This window comes from Nomascus leucogenys, chromosome 5 (assembly GCF_006542625.1).
Source record: "Nomascus leucogenys isolate Asia chromosome 5, Asia_NLE_v1, whole genome shotgun sequence".
Lineage (NCBI taxonomy): Eukaryota > Metazoa > Chordata > Mammalia > Primates > Hylobatidae > Nomascus > Nomascus leucogenys.
The window spans coordinates 95435034-95454778 of record NC_044385.1 but is presented as its reverse complement, the minus strand read 5'-3'; the positions used below and the strand labels follow the sequence as shown (position 1 = coordinate 95454778).

At 32.5% G+C, this 19745-nt stretch overlaps 1 protein-coding gene across 2 annotated transcripts in view; it reads left to right on the top strand.

The window, feature by feature from the left end:
- The window catches only part of KLHL1 (kelch like family member 1), a 415568-nt gene extending 396049 nt beyond the window's left edge, over window positions 1–19519 (top strand). Inside the window, exons 8-10 of one of the 2 annotated variants that reach the window (XM_003257428.3) lie at window positions 350–562; window positions 12291–12462; window positions 18350–19519. In XM_003257428.3, coding sequence (XP_003257476.1) covers window positions 350–562; window positions 12291–12462; window positions 18350–18409 — 445 coding nt within the window. In that variant the 3' untranslated portion in view covers window positions 18410–19519. The remainder of the gene's footprint in view (window positions 1–349; window positions 563–12290; window positions 12463–18349) is intronic. The other variant, XM_003257427.3, reaches the window with a different exon arrangement.
- The last annotated feature ends 226 nt before the right edge of the window (window positions 19520–19745 follow it).

Genomic DNA, 19745 nt, shown 5'->3' with positions numbered 1-19745 from the left:
TGTCTTATATTTTATTCTGTATTTTAATAACCATTAATATTTATTAAACTAATATACTAATACTTATTTTTGCAATATGCAATTTAAATCTATCCAAGTTTCTAGAAATAGAGGCTAAAATTATAATTGTCTTAATTTCATCTAGTATACTGCAATTTCTATACAAAAATAGAAGTTTCTAGTATATGTGATCATTTATTATCTTTAAAAAAATCTCCCTGCAAAGTAATATATTTCCAACACATTTGAGCCTCATACTGTGAAAATTTATTTTAAAGGACCTTTTCTTTTCTATATTTTGTCATCCAGACCATAATATTAAATCACATCTTTCCAATTGTGTTTTTAGGTTGTATTCAGTTGGAGGTCGTGATGGAAGTTCCTGTTTGAGTTCAATGGAATATTATGATCCTCATACAAATAAGTGGAACATGTGTGCTCCCATGTGTAAGAGGAGAGGGGGTGTCGGAGTGGCCACATGTGACGGTTTTCTTTATGCAGTAGGAGGTCATGATGCTCCTGCTTCAAATCACTGTTCCCGGCTACTGGATTATGTAGAAAGGTAAGACCCCAAGGATACTGTTATAGCAAAAGAGACAGTGCAAATCACATTGATGCCTGATTCAAATGATTGGAAAAATTGCATTATTTAGGAAGGGTAAATTCAACACCTAGAGATACATTTTTAACTCCTTTCTCTCTCTCCCTCTCTCTCCCTCTCTCTGTCCCTCTCTCTCTCTCTCTCTCTCACACACACACACACACACACACACATACGTACTTTCTTTTATTTTCTTATTCTTTTATTCCTTGCTTCCTCCCTTCAACTAATATTTATTTAAATTCCTACAATGATTTTTCACAAGTCCTTAAATAATCTTTAAATTTCTTCTTGATATACTTTTAAAACACACAGTAAAACGAAGTTTTGAGTGATTTATGAAACGTGAATATTTGTTAACGCTTTTAAAAATATTGGATATTTTGCTTCTGTGTTCTATTCTTCTGTTCGTTTGTTTTACTACCCTTTCAAACTCTCAAGGGTGAATTATTAAGTTCTTATTTTATGACATACCATTTTTAACATAAGACAGACTGATTGGAGCTATATTTTTAATAATCCTGGTGTATGAAGGAAACATAGGTTCTCTTATAACTCTTTCTAAAATTGACCAGGTGCATAGAAGCTAGAGTAGGATGACACCTTGGCTTCAGGCCTAGGAATGCAATGCAGAGACTTCTGGCACAGCTATCGCTGAGTTCTCTTTGGGCTGTTTGTTACTTAGAACTATTATTTGGTGTGCAGTAAGGACTGGAGTCCTTAGTAAGATGCATGGTAATATTTCCTATTACATAGGATACATAATGATCCATGGGGAAATGAGGATAGGGAATATTTAGGTCAATTGGTTTATCAATTGGTACAAGATAAGTAACTCTACTGTAACAAATAACTTTAAAACCCTCAGTGGTTTAATACCATGATGCTTTTCTTCCTCATTCGTGCTACATATCCGTGATATTACCACTCTGGTACTCAAAATGAAAAATAACCTAGAATATTGATCATTGCTGGTCTCTATGTCAAAAGGAAAAAGCCAGAGAGTAGTAAATTTTTCACTGGTCCTTAAAGCTTTCAACTGCAAGTAGTAGAATTCTCTTTTGTTTGTACTACAATGACAAACCAGTAACATGGCCACAGAAAGCTTTATGGGAGTGGGAGAGCAGTGTCCCAACTTGTATCTGGGAGAAAAGCGAGATGTCTGGCTGATAGCACTGACAGCAGAAAAATTTTCCTTTTTACGTTAGGAAAACACAGTCTGTATCCTGATTGAGGCCTGTAAGTGCTATAGATGGTAGAAAAAGGATATTCTTTCCCATATATGAAATTTTTCCTAAGGATGTGTAATTATTTTTACTGAGGATAAGTCCATTGGCAAGAGATGGTTTTTGGTAAGCAGGCTGTGTTCAAATTGAATAAAATACAGAAACAATATTTACCAATATTGCTACTCTGTGAAATGGACTGTAGCTTTATGGCTGTATACACGTTGAGAAAGGCATTAAGTTCATTGCATTTTCACTTTAATATTTTCTAGTCCACGGAAATCAGGAACTACACGTGTCACAATGAAGACAGTGGCCAGAGTCCTAATAGGTTTATACTTTTATACTCACAAATGTACAATCGTTTATTTTTAAAATGCTGCTAATAGACTGACAACTGACTCATTTACATTTTCTCTGCTAAATTCTTGAGTAAATGAAGAGATGAATATGATGAGCTTCCTACTTTTACCTTGAATATCTCATATAAATGCTGCTAATGAAATGATATTTCATCCAAATATTCTCATCCAACTTGACTTTATAATGTATTGAAATGTTGTTTGTGAACAGAGGCATAAATAATTCAGTCTAGGAATACATTTATGTTGGAAAATTACATTTAAATAAGCATGGCTATTTTGAGTTATAGGAGTGCAGTGGATATGAGCAGCTTAAGTAATGCAGAAGCACACAGCATTATCACGATTCTTATCCTAGCTCATACTACCCGTCAGATTAGTAGCACTTTTGCACTTTTTATAACATATTGTCTATATTGATTTCACATGTAACTCCTCAATAAATCAAGATATGCAACTGTGCCTCTGTGGAACCATTTTGCACATAGAATGTAAAAATGTTTTGTAGTATATAATCATAGGCAAACATCATTAGAAATAGGAAGAATTTGTAGAGAGATGGATAGATCACATTTTATTATATCACAATGATTTCCTATAGAAATGTAAACTATTATATAATGGTGGTGTTAAGTACAGTTATATAATGTTTATCAAAAATTGTTTGCACTCAGGATGTCTTAAGCACAAATAATACTGGCACCTCAAATCAGAGAAGGTAGAAGGCAGGGACTGAATGAGAATGAGGACTTTAGAATAGTTTATGGAACAGATGAAAACTAATTTTGTGACTGAGCCTCGCCCTAGTAAGAGCATCTTGGTGGACAAAATCAGTGTCCAAAATGTGCATTGAGTTTCAGGAGAAGTTAGGTCCAGAAGATGTGATCTATTAGGCAAAGAACATTCATTCATTTACCTATTTAGTCAGCAACTATTGTTTTTCATGTATTTGGCACTATGCTATACAGAGCTTACAGTATTAGAAGAAAGAGACAAATAAATAAGTAAACCTTTAAGATACCAAACAAAATTGGAAGCTAGGCAACAGATCAGAAAATATGCTCAAAGGCATCAGTCCCACTGCTGAGTAATAATAGATCAGAACCACCTTTGCCCTCACATCTGCATCCCGGTAATGAGGGCTGGTGAAAGAAGGGTGTCAAGATAATAGGAACCTTCTATACCAGACTTTGTAATACCCACTTCTGCATCTTCTAATTCATTCTTCTTATAGTTGCCAGAGGGATCATTTCATATTGCAAATTTGACCAGAAAGAAAAATTGAGTTTTATTTCTTTGTACCAATTATTAACATTATAATTAAAATTCTTTTTACATCATTTTTTTTTTTAACTAAACTGTGTGCCATGTGCTGATACTGCCCAAGATAGCTTTCCACCCACCTCTATATTCTTGTGCTTGGTACAATTTCTGGCACAGAATAGGCACATAACAAGAATGTATTGAATCAATCAGACACTAAGAAAAATGAACCTCAGTATTTCCACAAGGAAAACTTTCTTGAGATAAACTGTAAATAGGTTGTTATACAGACAAATGAATTGATAGAGAAATTATAGAAGATAAATGGATAGACTGATAGAGCAGAAGGATGGGTGGATGTTGAGATGGATTCATGGAAAGGCAAATGTAATCATTTGAGGTTTACTTTATGACCCAGAATATCATAAAATTTGGTAGAAATTTGTTTGGTATTGTAAATCCAGATGTGCATTTGCCTCAACTTGGCAGAGTATTATTTCCATATACTTTAAGCAGAAAATTTTTGAGATAGATAGGGCCTCAAGAGGTAAGCAATTGTTCAAATACTAATTGAAAAGTATATCCTTATATCTTATCTAAACACTATTAACAAATGAATATCAAAACAATTTTGATGTATTATTGTGATGTGCTGCTTCTCCCTTTCCCCCTTCCCCTTCCGCCCCCAAACCCTTTCTCATTCAATATGTTATTGCTGGAGTCAGCTGCATGAGTGCAGCGTGAAAGAACTAGCTAGTCTGTTGTTGTCATTGTTTTTCTGTTACTGTGCATTCATAATGTTTGCTAATGGCTAGCAAATTATGCTCAAATTTTGGATAGACTATGTTAATATGAGGATTATATTAGTCCATTTTCATATTGCTATAAATAACTGCCTTAGAGTGCACCGAGATCACGCCACTGCACTCCAGCCTGGGCAACAGAGCAAGATTCCGTCTCAAAAAAATAAAATAAAACTGCCTTAGACTGGGTAATTTATAAAGAAAAGAGGTATAATTGACTCATAGCTCCACATGGCTGATGAGGCCTCAGGAAACTTACCATCATGGGAAAAGGGGAAGCGGGCATGTCTTATATGGCAGCAGGCAAGAGAGAGAGTGCACGAAGGAGGAATTTGCCAAACAGTTATAAAACCACCAGATCTCATGGAAACTCACTCACTGTCACAAGAATAGCGTGGGGGAAACCACCCCCATTATCCAATCACCTCCTACCAAGTTTCTCCCTCAGCACCTGGGCATTACAATTCAAAATGAAATTTGGGCGGGGACACAAAGCCTAACCATATCAAGGATTCTATGCTAACCTAAGTATTTAGGAGCCCTGCTTTATAAGTAGATACAGCAATTGTTAGTTGATACAATAGCTATACCAATAGTGAATAGTGATTTGCTATTTCCCTCAATGGCTTAGGAGGAGCAACAGAGAAAGGAGGTGACAGAATAACCTGCTGTCCTTAGATATGCTGCCCAGAATTCTTCTGGCATCATGATAATTTATCTGCATGTTTTGAGGAAGAAGGATTCTGTGGAAATACAAATATGCATGAATAAATGAAACATGCATTATTCTATATAGATAGAAGGATACCGGCCAGGTGCAGTGGCTCGCACCTGTAATACTGGCACGTTTGGAGGCTGAGAACGGTGGATTGCTTGAGCTCAGGGATTTGAGACCAGCCTGGACAACATAGCAAAATCCCATCTGTACTAGAAATAACAAAAATTAGTGAGGTGTGGTGGCACATGCCCGGAGCCCCAGCTACTTGGGAGGCTGAGGCGGGAGGATCACTTGAGCCTGGGGAGGTTGAGGCTAAGGTGAGCCATCATTTGCCACTGCACTCCAGCCTGGGCAACAGAGTGAGACTCTGTCTCAAAAAATACATAAATAAATAAACAAAATAAAAATAATTTGGATTTATATTGCTAATTATGGTTTTCTGTCATATTAGTAGAGGAAGTGATTATATAAATAATCTATTGTTCTTTAGTTTTGAACTGTTAAGTGTATCAAATTTTTAAAATTTGTTTAAACTGGCATTCAGATTTCCTGGGTATAATCCATGTTCTGCTGACTGACAATAGTTAAAATAATTTTTAACTATTTATTTTGTGTTTATTGTGACAACTGCATCTGAAAGGAGTCAAAGAGTTGTTTAGCTTTTTCTTGTTTTCTTTTTGTTCTGTCAACAACTCATTTCTCCTTTCCTCAACCTTGAAAAATTGATGTAATAAAATATGACGTAAGTCAAAATAGAACTTTTCATCCATCATTATACAGTAGTTGAAATCAAATTAACTTTAAAATTTATTTGCATTGAAAATGAACAACAGATATTGAGAAGGGAAGCAGAAATTTATTTTTTCCGTCTTTCTTTCTATGCCCATTATATTTTTAAGAAGGGGATTTAAAAAGTTGGGAGAATATCAACAAGTACATCAGAAAAGACTACACATTTAAAATAGACATTAAGCACATCATCAGCATAAGAGCCTGAAACACCCTGAATATATTGAGGAGATTTTTTCTAACATTGTGCTGACTGCTTTCTCCTCTGTCTTGGGGTTAAGATTAACAGTGAACTCAAAACCATTTCAAGGTTTTGTAATCATTTGAGGTTTACTCTATGACCCAGAATAGCGTAAAATTTGGTAGAAATACCATGTATACCAACAAATATTGTCTATAAGGGTAACCATTATACCACTACCATTATTTATATGTTTTTTAGAAAGTTATATGTTATAAACTAAAATGTGAAAAAAAAATTTTCATTTCAAATATATTAGGATCTACCCTAAAACTTTAATTCTTAGAGTTCTCTTAGGACAGAATCGGTTTGATAAAGCATGTATATAAATCCAATGTGAGTTTATCACATAAAGGCACATTTGGTTTACTATTGAAAAGAGTAATAAATGTAACTTAATACATTGACAATTAAATGAATATCTGAATAAGTGAAAAAATGATAAAAGTCAATATCTAGTCATTATAGAAAATGCTCACCAAACTTGAAAAATAAACTAATGTTGTTAATTTGATCATGAGAATCTACAAAATATTCATAGTCAAATATTGAAATGTTTTGTGATTTTCATTAGAATGAGAAGCGAAAAATGACTGCTAATACCATTTTTATTAGACATGTTAACAGAACAACTAGCCAGTGTTAGGCAATAAAAAGAAAGCAAATTGCCAACAATTGGAAAGGAATAAATAAAAATGCCAGTATTCAAGATTATGTGATAAATATCGAATCATTTCATATGAATCAAACTAGAAACTGTTAGATTGAATTAATAAGATTGCTATATACTCAGTCAATATAAAAAATTAACTGGGCTGGGCATGATGGGTTATGCCTTTAATTCCAGCTCTTTGGGAAGCCAAGTCAGGTGGATCACTTGAGCCCAGGAGTTTGTGACCAGACTGGGTGACATAGTGAGATCTCATCTCACTAAAATTTAAAAACAGTAATAAGAAAAATAAAAAATTAGCCAGGCATGGTGGCACGTGCCTGTAGTCCCAGCTACTCTGGAGGTTAAGGTGGAAGGTTTGCTTGAGCACCAGAGGTAGAGGTTGTGGTGAGCCGAGATTGCACCACTGTCTGGGTGACAGACTGAGGCCTTGTCTCAAAAACAAACAAACAAACAAAACCCCCCCCAAAAAAAAAACAAAAAACAAACAAAAAATTTATAAATTTAATGCAGTCTTTTTTAAATTAAAATTTTTTCGTATAGTTTGATTGTGGTTGTGTGTATATTGGAAATATGATCCTAAAATTTAAATAAAAGTGAAAAGGGTCCTAAGTTCCAAGACAACCTTGAAAAACTATATATAAAGGCTTATTATTAAATTATTTTAACTAGACATTGTAGTAACAATACACTATAAATAAGTAGACAAATGGAATAGATTTGTGCTCAGAAACAAAATCACACATACAAAGAATCTTGATTATGGCAAAGGAGAAACCAAAGAGGAGCGAGGAAAGGCCGCCAGTATGACAAATGTGGCTGGGTGATTTGGATATCTCATGTGGAAAATTGTAGTCTTACCCTCTATTGCATATCACATTAAATATCAACTCATGCTAGATTTTAGATTTAAATATGACCCATAAAGCAATAAAGCTGTTAGAATACAACACAGGAGATCACCTTCAAAAAAAATGAGGTGTGAAAGACTTCTTAACCTGGACCTACATAGGATCATCTATAAAGAAAATATTACAGTAAAACGTTTTCAGAAGATACCATTTAGAGGGTAAAGAGTTGCTGGAGAGTGCTGGGAGTGCATTTAGAGGGTAAAGAGTGTTGGAGAGAAACTATTTGCAATACATATACCAACAAAGGCATTGTTTCCAATATATAGGTAAATTCTAGATATCATTTCTAAAAGAACAGAAAAACTAGGCAGAAGATTTGAACAAGAACTCTTCAAGAGGTGATATCCAGGTAGGCAATGACTACTGGGAAAAAAAATGATTGGATGGCATTAGTCATCAGGGAAATGCAAATTAAAATTATAATATTATACCATCACCTACCCACCAGAAAGTCTAAAATGAAAAAGCACATAACACACATAATACTGCATGTTGGAGAGAAAACAGAACAACTGACACGCTCATTACACTGATGGTAGGAGTGGAGTGTAAATTAACACAGCCTCTTTGTAATACCAATTGTCAACATTTACCACATTTCAAAGTATACACTCTCTTCGACCCAGAAATCCCATTGCTAATATCCATTAGAAATGCATACATACAAAAACATCTGAATGAAAATGTTCATTAGGAACATTATTACCGTTATGCAGTTCTAAACAAATAATTTGTATTGAAATTAATTGTTTCATATTTTCAGAATATAAATAGTTTTTAAAGTCTAGAAACATTTCTTTTGATAATGTCATGAAACCTGGTAAATGTTGGTTTTCTTTACAGGAAAAAATAAAAATATTTATTTTTAGCCAACACTATTGTCACTCTCTATTGCTCAAGTCACATCTAATTTCTTAAAATTAATTAATATATAGATTTTGTGATTAATATACTTGAAATCTATGTGCCACTCTTTTGAAGCAGGCTATCCATTCTCACAGCATGGACCTTCATTTATTTCTTTTTTTGTTTCTTTGGTTTTTAATTTGATTTCGTTTGTTTGTTTTACAGGCAAACCTACTGGACTATAAATCACTTCTTTATTGTTTAATTTGCTCTCTATCTAAATATCTCCTGTACAAACTTGGGAAAAGAAACATTCTCAATTCTATTTGTTAACAAAATAATGCTTTTATATTTAAAACAATTTTCCTCAAAAATGTTAAGGCCAATTATTATCCTTAAAGTATGAAAATGACACTTATGCTTGAAAAATTAATGGTTTCTTAAAAAATTCAGTTTGGTTTTACAAAGAGAAATTAACTTTTCTTCTGTGACTATCATATGCCTTTAACAAGTTTTCATTTTGTAGCTAATTTCAACCACTGTATACTGGCACTTCTTTTGCCTGAGGGCTATAAACTTTAATAGAGTCTCTGATACGGCGCTCACACTCTGACCAGGAAGGCCAAGGTAAGATGCAGGAAAGGCAGACAGCCTAAATACAGTAAGACCCCACACCCACCACTTTATTTAAAAAACAAACAAAAAAAAAAAACTGGCAACTAGAGGCAAAAAATGGCTGCTTAGAATTCAAGATTTTCAGAAACATAACCTGAAAATGACAGAGTTCACTATTAGTAAATGTTTGGACAATGCTTATACATCTGTAGATTGCTTATTTCATTTTGGGGATAATAACTTTGTATGTCCCAGGCTGAGAGGTAAATCTCTGAGTTCCTGAATATAGAAAAATCAATTTAAAGTCATCATTTTGAGAACAAGAACAATGGCTACTGGGAGATTTTAAATTTGTGTGATCTCTTCCTAAATATCTGAGAGAGTGTGTCTATGTCAGGTGACTCAGATTTTGTTTTAGTTTGGTTTTACTGGTAAAATATAAACTTAAATATTATTACCATTACCAGATATTAATTAAAAGATTGTTATTACACATTTCAGATATGTTACCTACTACTGAAAACAGGCACATCTAATTCAAAGATTTGTATTTTCCAACAAATGCAATAAAATTATAGAATTACTTTTTAGAAAATTTAAAATATATGTGTATATATTTCTGATTACAGGTTAGTATTTTTTAAATATGTATCAAAATGTAGGACAAATGAATATTTTTAAAATTTCCACTGCAACATTTGAGTTTTACTTGAAGAACTAAACCTCTGGAAATTAGTTTATTATTGCTTAGCACACTAACATTTGCTATTTTCTCAGTTCCCATGACCTATTAAGTGTATATATATATATTTGCAACATGATAAAGTCTGCTTTGCAGACAATATTTAACATAATTCTATAGAGTTGAATAATAATTAAATGAGGATAATATGAATTCAGAAAAACTGCTTGTGTGACAGGATGGTGACAAAATCCAGACTGTATTCTATACAAATTATTCACCTTAAAGTTATTTGTACTAGAAAAATTTTCTGACAAACAAAAAGCAACTGATACAATTAACTCCCCTATAATCATTACCCTGCTTCAACAACTATCAAAAATTTGTTCTTATTGTTTCATCCATTTTTCTGCCCTCTGTCCTTCCCTTTTTCCCTAAAGTTTTGTAGAGAAATTTCCAAACATGTTTTCAACCCAAAACATTATTGAATTATTCCAGAAACAAAAAAAAAATAAGGACTTTATTTTTTAATGTAACTCTAATGTTATTATTCCGCTAATAAAAACTTCAATAATTGCTTATTAAAAGGTAATGCTTGGGTTCTCACTGATATTCCAAAAAGTCTCAAACATTTTTTAACAGTTGGTCTGTTTGAATTAGGATCTCAGTAAGGGCTACTCACTATATTTTGTTATATTTCTAACTCGTATTTAACTTAGAACAGTTACTTCTTCCTAATTATTTACTTTTTATCTTTTGCTATTGGTTATTAAATATTCAGTCAGTTACTTTATAAAATATTCCACATTCTGGATTGAACTATTTTCTCCCTTGTGGTATCTTTTATTTTCTCATGTTTAAAAATCTTTGCATATTTCAAAATGTTTGTGGAAAAGGTTTAAATATTTTAAAAGGAGATTTTGATGGCATAGATTGTGTACTTGTGTTGGTGTGTGTGTCTATGTATGTCTGCGTCTATCTGCGATGTTTTGTGTTTATTAAATACAGAACTAAAAATTAAATTTTTATGTGCTGGGCAGCCTATGTTTCAAGGTGATCCTGGTTTTCTAGCATTCGACCAACACCTCGTTTTACACATCATCTTGGCAATGCACAAACCCCCCAACCACAGTGTGCAAAATCACATAACATTGTGGGTAATATGAATATTCTCTGTGAAATATAAATTCCAGATCTTCTGTAGCAACCTTATTTTCAGTAAAGTATAGGTATTTTTGTTTCTTCATTTGTTTTAGGAGTCTACGAGTTAAATATTGAATGGGTGAAAAAAATTGGAGCAGGAAAACAAACTAATAATTTATTTGCTGTGTTTGTCAGAAAATCCTTTCTCACAGTTTTATTTTATATTCATTCTTCTGGGTTCTTACCACCCTTTTTGTTTTTGTATCAGAACCTGCAATTGTGGGCCAAAGGCAAAGGTACGATTTCTTCATTCATTCAGAGTATTCATTAAAGGAGTCTTCAGGGTTTTGCTACTCAAAATATAAAATATCTGTATGTAGTATATGGTTATCAAATTTTCTTGAAAATAAATTTTTTGTTTAAATTTAAAAACAATAACTTCAGTCTTCTGACTTTGATCTCTTGAATTTCTGGTCTCTCCCTCACTGTGAATCCTGAGCAATGTCACTAAACCCAGCTGTGTTCATGTTATAATTATTTCCCCAAGTTTCAAAGGCTATTTTTCAATTGAGTAAACTGAAAGTACCTTCTTAGGCAGGGAATCAAACATCCCATAAGCTAATCAAAACTTACATCTTGAGGCACACCACTTCCTCAGTCTTTCTTGAACTTAGTCACACTACTTATCTGTGTCCTCAAAGCTGAACATACATTAAAACAAAAAACATGCTGTGGGGTGGGGGGAGGGGGGAGGGACAGCATTAGGAGATATACCTAATGCTAAATGACAAGTTAATGGGTGCAGCAAACCAACACGGCACATGGATACATATGTAACAAACCTGCACATTGTGCACATGTACCCTAAAACCCTAAAGTATAATAAAAAAAAAAAAAAAAAAAGAAAAAAAAAAAAAAAAAAAAAAAAAAAACAACAACAAAACACTACAGTTATTTTTGCACAAATTTTTCCTTTTTTTTTCTAGCAAATTTACGCTAGACTTTCAGAACTGGTTTAAAGGAAACTTCATCTATCGAGTATTCCACAATTCTCCCAGATTTTTAATGATTTCTTCTGCTTCATTACCATAGGAGTCTGCATACATCTGTTTTAAATACCCTAATTCTACTGTGGATAATAGTTATTTATATATCCAACACTTTTTTGTAGAAAGACATGACATTTATTTTTGTTGAATGAATCTGCATTCATCTGAGTCTGGATGCATTTTTAAAATACCTTAAAGTTTAGAAAGCTAGACATAATGGATGTTCGTTCTAGAATACCTGCTCAAATATTTGAGCTTTAGAGAAAAAAAAAGTTTCCTTTTTCATGACAGGCTTTGTAAAAAGTAAAACTTTTATAGTAAAAGTTGAATGTGATTAGAATATGTTATGTACTATTGTCATTGGATTTTAGATATGATCCCAAAACAGACACTTGGACCATGGTGGCTCCTTTGAGTATGCCCAGAGATGCTGTTGGGGTCTGTCTCCTTGGTGACAGATTATATGCTGTTGGTGGCTATGATGGACAGACATACCTCAACACTATGGAATCCTATGACCCACAAACTAATGAGTGGACACAGGTAAGATTGTCATCAGCATAATTCACCTCAAGGGTAAGAATGTATTTCATTTACTTTCTGTGGAGGAGGGGTATACAAACAGTAATCTAGTCTAATTACCCTAAACCAAAAATGATTGTTTTTATCCAATATTGGGTTGATTTTGTAAAAAGTTCATTAAATTATACATTCTTGTGTACTTTTATTACTACAATACCAATAAAATGTATAGTAAAAAGTGACATACATACTTAATAAGATTTCCATTTTCCACAACAAGAAACAGAATCTGAATTTAAGTTACCTGAAGCAAAAAATAAAAGTGTAATATATTGGTTCACAAAACCCTAACTTATAATGTTTGGTTTTAGGAACAATATAAAGGCTGCAGAAATCAACCTTCCTGGCATTCATTTTTGTTACTGCTTATTAGGTCCATTTTTATCTGTTGCAGAGAGAATTTTTCACCTGGTGGTGCTGCTGGAAAGTCCAAGTAATAATCCCCACAGCCTTAAAACAGAAAAATAACCTTTTAAAAATCCCAGTTCAATTAAAAGAATAAACAGGAAAGGGCTTTGCATAGCCTGTCATGTAGTGAGTGCCCACTCCTTGTCAATCATTTTGTCCAGGAAGTTGGAGTAAAATGACTGGTTTATCTTAGGTGAGGCATTATGCCTTACATACACACTGTAGTTAGAGACTCAGGATCATGCTAGAATGAAGCAGCTCCAATTGTAATCACATAACTAGAGGATGCATGTTGGTGTGTGTGAGTGTGATGGGAAGATGAGGCCAGGGCAAACTAATTATAGTGAAAAACATCTTAGCTGCATAGCTACTGTGGCCTTGCTTATGATGGAGGGAATCGATACATTCTGACTTGTGTCCTTACATATTTGATTTCTCTTTACTTTCATTCTTCTCCAAATCTCTCAATATTTCTATTGTTTCTCACTTTTACCAGAAATCTAAAAGTAAGATACTGTTCAAATAAATAGTTTCCATCTAGGAGTGCAGTGCAGCTCTAAAGCTTTATTTAATTGAAGCAGAATGATAACCACATCTCCTCATATTGCCTTAGTGGGTGGAAGGATCTGATTTTGGTCAAAGAAATTGACTACAGTTTATCTAAAGAACTTGAAAACCTGATTAAAGTACATTTGTTTTAAAGATATTTTCTTTTAACGAAACATGATTTCCATGATTTTGCCAGTTTTGATGGTATGCGTTCAGCAACAATATTTAGTCAGACTAACTTCAGAGTACAAAACCAAATTCCTAATGGCTAGACTAAGGTACCTACATTATGAATTTCTTCTCCTCTAAAGGAAAACTCTTGACTTCAACAAAAATACGTACATTTAGCCAAGTAAGTAAAAAAGAAGGAGGAGTAGAGAAAAGAAGGGGAAATATCAAGAGATCTAAGTCTTGTTATTTTCTACATTTTACTTTAATTGCTAGAGAAGAAGCATTTCTTATTGAGAGCACTGTATGTAAAAAAAAAAAAAAAAAAGCAAGTAATGATTGCTTTTCACATTATTGCACTAAAATTTTGAAGGATATATTTTGACTCTGTACCTTTCTGAGTCCCTAGTGTTTCCAAAGCAAACCCTACATGCATTAATTGATTGTTCATTTGCTAAGGAAATGTACTAGTTAAATGATGTGTATTTTAAATGTTCCACTTAAAAGAACATTAAATAAAGGAAGTTTATGTTTATATAAATGATGTAATATAATATCTGAATACATATTTATAATACAGAGACATTATGCTTATCATTCCTCTAAAATTGAAATCAAAACAATATATGTAGTAATAATAGGTAAATATATGTAGCAATAATAGGTAAATATATGTAGTAATAATAGGTAAAAGACTTCTAAAGACTATTGTCCTTCATCTGTATTTTATTATATTTTTTTGGATCATACAGTATTTTACAAACAGCAAAGTGGCATTTAAAATATTTTATAACAACTTTATTTTAATACAATAAACATTAAATTTAAAACTATTAAGTTACTTTAAGATTTTGCTTCCATATCTTCTCATTATTTATATTTTTAAGATTCTCAAGGGGATGAGCAGCAGACCCACACAAAATCCCTTTAAAAATTTTCAGGATTCTAGCCTACTTGAAAAGTTTCCCATATTTGCTAAATACCTGTCACTTTCACTCTATATGTCCTATAAGTGGACTAAATTGCTTATTCCATATAATATTAGCAGCCTCAAATGGCTGATTATTAAATAAGCAAAATATATTAAAATATCCAAATATGTGAATATTTGGAAAAATACTCAGGTTAGCTTGAGTTGGAAATAGATTAGGAATCGATTAACAGTTTTGTGCCTTTGTTTTACAGAGATTGCATGCACACACCATATGTATAGATACACGTGTGTATCTATGTTTTAAATAAATTTGACTTTTGTCATTTAACACTGGGCTTATTTTTTGTGTTTGATTTGAAAAAATAATGCACGTGCTTCAAGACATAAAGAGAACTTTATCCCATTTCTCTTAGCCTAAGTAAAATTGCCCTTTAATAATGTATTATCTTGGTATACTGTCATAGTACTATCATGCTGCATTCATCTACAGGTTGTAAGGAATCAAAGACAATGTGTCATTTATTATCCTGTCTCTACAGACTAGCATAGTTGCTGGCTGGGAGTATGAGGTAATATGAATGTTTCTCAAATAAATTGAGAACTATTGTTGCAACTAAGTATACTTTTTGTGTATGCATTTCATTTATTTGTAGACAATAGATACATAAGATATATTGAGAATGATATATTGAGAATTCTGTTACAGAGAAGCCTGGTGAAATATCTACATTCAGCGTTACTTTTATTTCATTGGTTCTGTGGCCAACCTTTTCAGGTTATCATATTACTCATGCTGAAAGGTACAACCCCTGGAGGGAGAGCAAAGGCAGATTTTTAAAAATATATATTAAATAAATCTGGACCAAGAGAAAGGAAAGAAAACTTTTCTTAAACATTTAAAATGTACTTATGTAGAAAAATACCAAATGTTTAAAATAGCATGATTAATTATTTGGTAAGAGAATAGCACTATGATAGAACTCAAGTGCACTGGGCAGAGAAATCTTCTTTCAGAAAATATGTGGAATGAGGCCTGACAAATGAGAAATAGCTAACCAGATGAAAATATGGGGAGTGCTTTGGCTTAAGGAACATTATTTGTAAGAGCCAGAGGAAGAAAACGTGGTGTGTCTCACTGAGCAAGAAACAGAATCGTTAAGTTTTGAGAGATAGATGTGGTTTACATTATGTAACCTGAGCTATGTGGAAGACTGAATAAATGGATAGAATTAAACTTGTTGGAGATATATTTAGAGGGCTTGATGATTCAGATTTAGAGTTGAGTGAGGTAAAAAGAAGGGTCAAGGATTCTGTCTTGAACAACTGGGTGGAGAGGGGTGTCATTCACTGACATAAGAAACACAAGGGAAATATCACATTTTGTTTTTTGTAAACAAAAAGGATTCATTTTCACATGCACACATACACACATGCATATATATAGAGGTATAGATGTAGATGAAGATATAAAGTTAAGCTACTCACTCTATATGTAGTCTAGTACACAGTACTGAGTATTGAATGGACATCAGGGAGCCTTTGGGAAAGTTTCCAAAAATACAATTACCCAATATTAATCTCATTTCCATTTAGTGATAGGGCTTGTGATCATATACAGTCATGCATTACTTAAAAATGAAATACAATCTGAGAAATTCATCCTTAGGCAATTTCATCATTGTGCACATATTACAGAGCATACTTAGACCAACCCAGATGGTATGGTCTACTACACACTGAGGCTGTATGATATAGCCTATTGCTCCTAGGCTACAAAGCTGTATAGTATGTTACCATAATGAGTATTCTAGGTTATTGTAACAGAATGGTGTTTGTGTATCTAAACATAGTAAAGGTATTGTAGAAATACGGTATAAAAGATAAAAAGTGGTACACACCTGTATAAGGCATTTAACCTGAATAGAACTTGCAGGACTAGAAATTGCCCTGGGTGAGTCAGTGATGGGGTGATGAGTGAATGTGAGGGCCTTGGACATTACTATACGCTACTATAGACTTGAAAAACACTCTACACTTAGGCTACACTAAACGTATTTTAAAATATTTTTCTTTCTTTAATAATAACCTTAGCTTACTGTAATTTTTTTTACTTTTTAAACTCTTAAATTTTTAAAAACTTTTTGATTCTTTTATAGTAATAGTTACATTAAAGCACAAACACATTGTCCAGCTGTATAATTTTTTTTCTTTATATCCTTACTCTATGAGCTTTTCTCTATTTTCAAAAAAGTGGTACAACAAGGTTTGTTTACACCAGTTTTAATACAAACATTTGAGCAATGCATTGTGCTTTGATGTTAAGAGGGCTATGACATTACCAGACGATGCAATTTTTCAGCTCCATTATAATCTTATGGGACCACCATTGTATATGTAGTTCATCCATGACCAGAACCTCAAGGATGAAAATACAGCTATGCAGTGCATGACTGTATTTTGTAAATGCTTTTTAAATTACTCTGATGTGAAACAATCCATGAAAATCATTAGATAATAAAAGAAAGACCAGGGAAAGTACATGCATTTTGGAGTCAGGTAAACTTAGGTTTGCATACATTGATGCTGTGGGATTAACATATTGTCTCCTGATACTGTATTCACTCATCTCTCTCATGGAGATAACAGTACAAGATGTGATTACGAAGATAAGAGTGGTGACCTATAAAAATTATTCTTCACACAACTATGTCACGAATATATTCACATGCTCCTTCCCTACTCTCATTTTATGCAATAATTCTATGAGGAAGACAAATGATGTTACATTAAATTAGCTTTTACAAATAACCCATTAAAAGGATAAAAAATAAATATGTGGATTTTTTTAACCTACAGTGGGATGATGGGTAACAATAAATACATTCAAAATAACTGGTAGAAAATGGAGGTAATTTTCATATTTAGAGTGTAAGAATATGTCCTTTTTCAATCAATAAGATAATGTATGTGATTTGAGGCTTGTCTGCAGCTATTTTATTTCTTACATTTTATACACTTTCTTTTCACTCTGAAATAATATCATGTAATTTCTAGTCTACCCTGATATTCTTAGAAAGCTGTAATAAAAATTATTGATATCAAAAAGCTCAAATTATCAAAATGTTGGCTTGTCTCCAAAGAATAAATTTTCATTACAAACTCTGTAAAAATTATTGTTTTAAATATATTTCTAACCATTTTCATATTCAGCATTATTAAAAAAATAGTTCTCATTTCAGTGATTGTCATAAGATGGAAAATTTTTAATAAGCATATAGCAATTATAATTATGGCCTATTTATGACAAAATATTGAATTTATTTCATTGTATGTCTCTGTCTAGAATGAATGAATAACACATTTAATTCAATACAATATCTGGGGAAATAACTTCAAAATCATTGCAGTAAGTGTAATAGCTATTTCATCTAAAATATACTCCAAGCTATCACTATGAAATATTATCACAAATGTGTCCATGCAAACTCCAGAATAGAGCTTTGATGGAAACTTTTCTATAGCAGGTTAATTTCAATAAAAATCATTAAATGTTCTATTACTGTTTTTAAAAACTCCATAAAAATTGTAGGCTTAAAAATTTTCAATATACAAATCATTGCTTTTTTAAAATGCCATTTTCAGTGTTTTCATTTTTATTGTACTACTTCTGGCTAAAATGGGAAAACAAGCACATTTATTTATTATTTTCATGTAGATAATCTTTTAAAATATATTATAAGTTTTATATTTTTCTATGAAAACTTTCTTGTGTTTCATCTTTTTTAACAGATGGCTTCCTTGAATATTGGGAGAGCAGGTGCCTGTGTAGTAGTCATCAAGCAACCTTGACTTATTGATACTTTACTTGGAAAGATTTTACTTGCTGGAGTGGTTATTTTTATATTGAATGGCAAGAATGAGAACTTCCAGAGATGAAAACTCTTCAAGAACAAGGATCTCTGTAGCATTACCTACTGATGTTGAAAGAGTTAGTAGATCAAACAGAATAGTAGGAAACAAGAAAACATTAAACTTATACAGGAACAATGTCTGGCCATATGTTAGTTGTTCGGGAATGGTTATTGGTAATTTGTTTTGTATTATAGCATACAATAACTAGAGTTACCAAAGGCTTGTTTTTTCTTGAGCAGTTGAAAGGAGAGACCAATATTTGTGACATGGATAATTTCATGACCACAACTCATTCAATCATTTTATAGTCTATGGCAATATCCAAGAGATTGCCAAGAGTAGAAGACAGAATATTTCATCTGACAGAATCTGATTGGTTTACTGTTCTTCTAATCATATGTGGTCATACCAGGAAGCAGAATTATGCTTTATTAAAACAAACCTGCTTCTGCCTCATTTTCCTAAGCTATGAGAACAATTAGAGAAACAGATTCATGCTTGTATCTTGCATTCGGAAAACAAACTGTCCTACTAATCAAAGCTGCATATCTTATCAGAGATAATGGTTGAATTTTATTGCAACCATATTGGCAATCTGAAACTGGCAAACACAAAGGATTGTTTTCATTAGGCTTACCATGTTGCTTTGCTTTTTTAACACACTGAGCCAAAGATTCAGTATAACTATTGGGCTTTTGCCTTATGTTGAGTTCAGTGTAAGCATGGAAGCTAGTGATTCTGAATGATATATATATCCATTGCATGTTGAACTCCTTTAGAATTTTGTTCTTAAACAAACTTAGAATTTCAAAAGAAAAATACATGATCCATTAAGTTGGAGTGTTTATGATTATTGCTAGAAAGAAGGCAGACTTCATATTATCATCACCCATTTTTCAAACTTGTTACATTGATCTGTACATTATTTTAAGCCACATGTTTGTAATTGTTTAAAATATAAAGTGGAAACATTACACAATGTCCTTAATAAATAGGTCCATGTAAGTTTTAATTACAATTAATAAATGATCAAAAAATTTGCATTTATCAGTGTATTTTTAATAAATTTTAAATCAAATGTAAGGATAAAGTCAACAAGCTATATACTTGCAGAGACAGGCAATTATATTGTCCGATTTTCAAATTTAAAGAAGTATTTATCTCCATAAAAACATAATACTATCCTGATACCAAATGTAATTTTAATTATTGTTTCTTCTGTATTCACCCACTTGAGACAGTTATCACTGGTGCCCAGAAAACACACATTGCT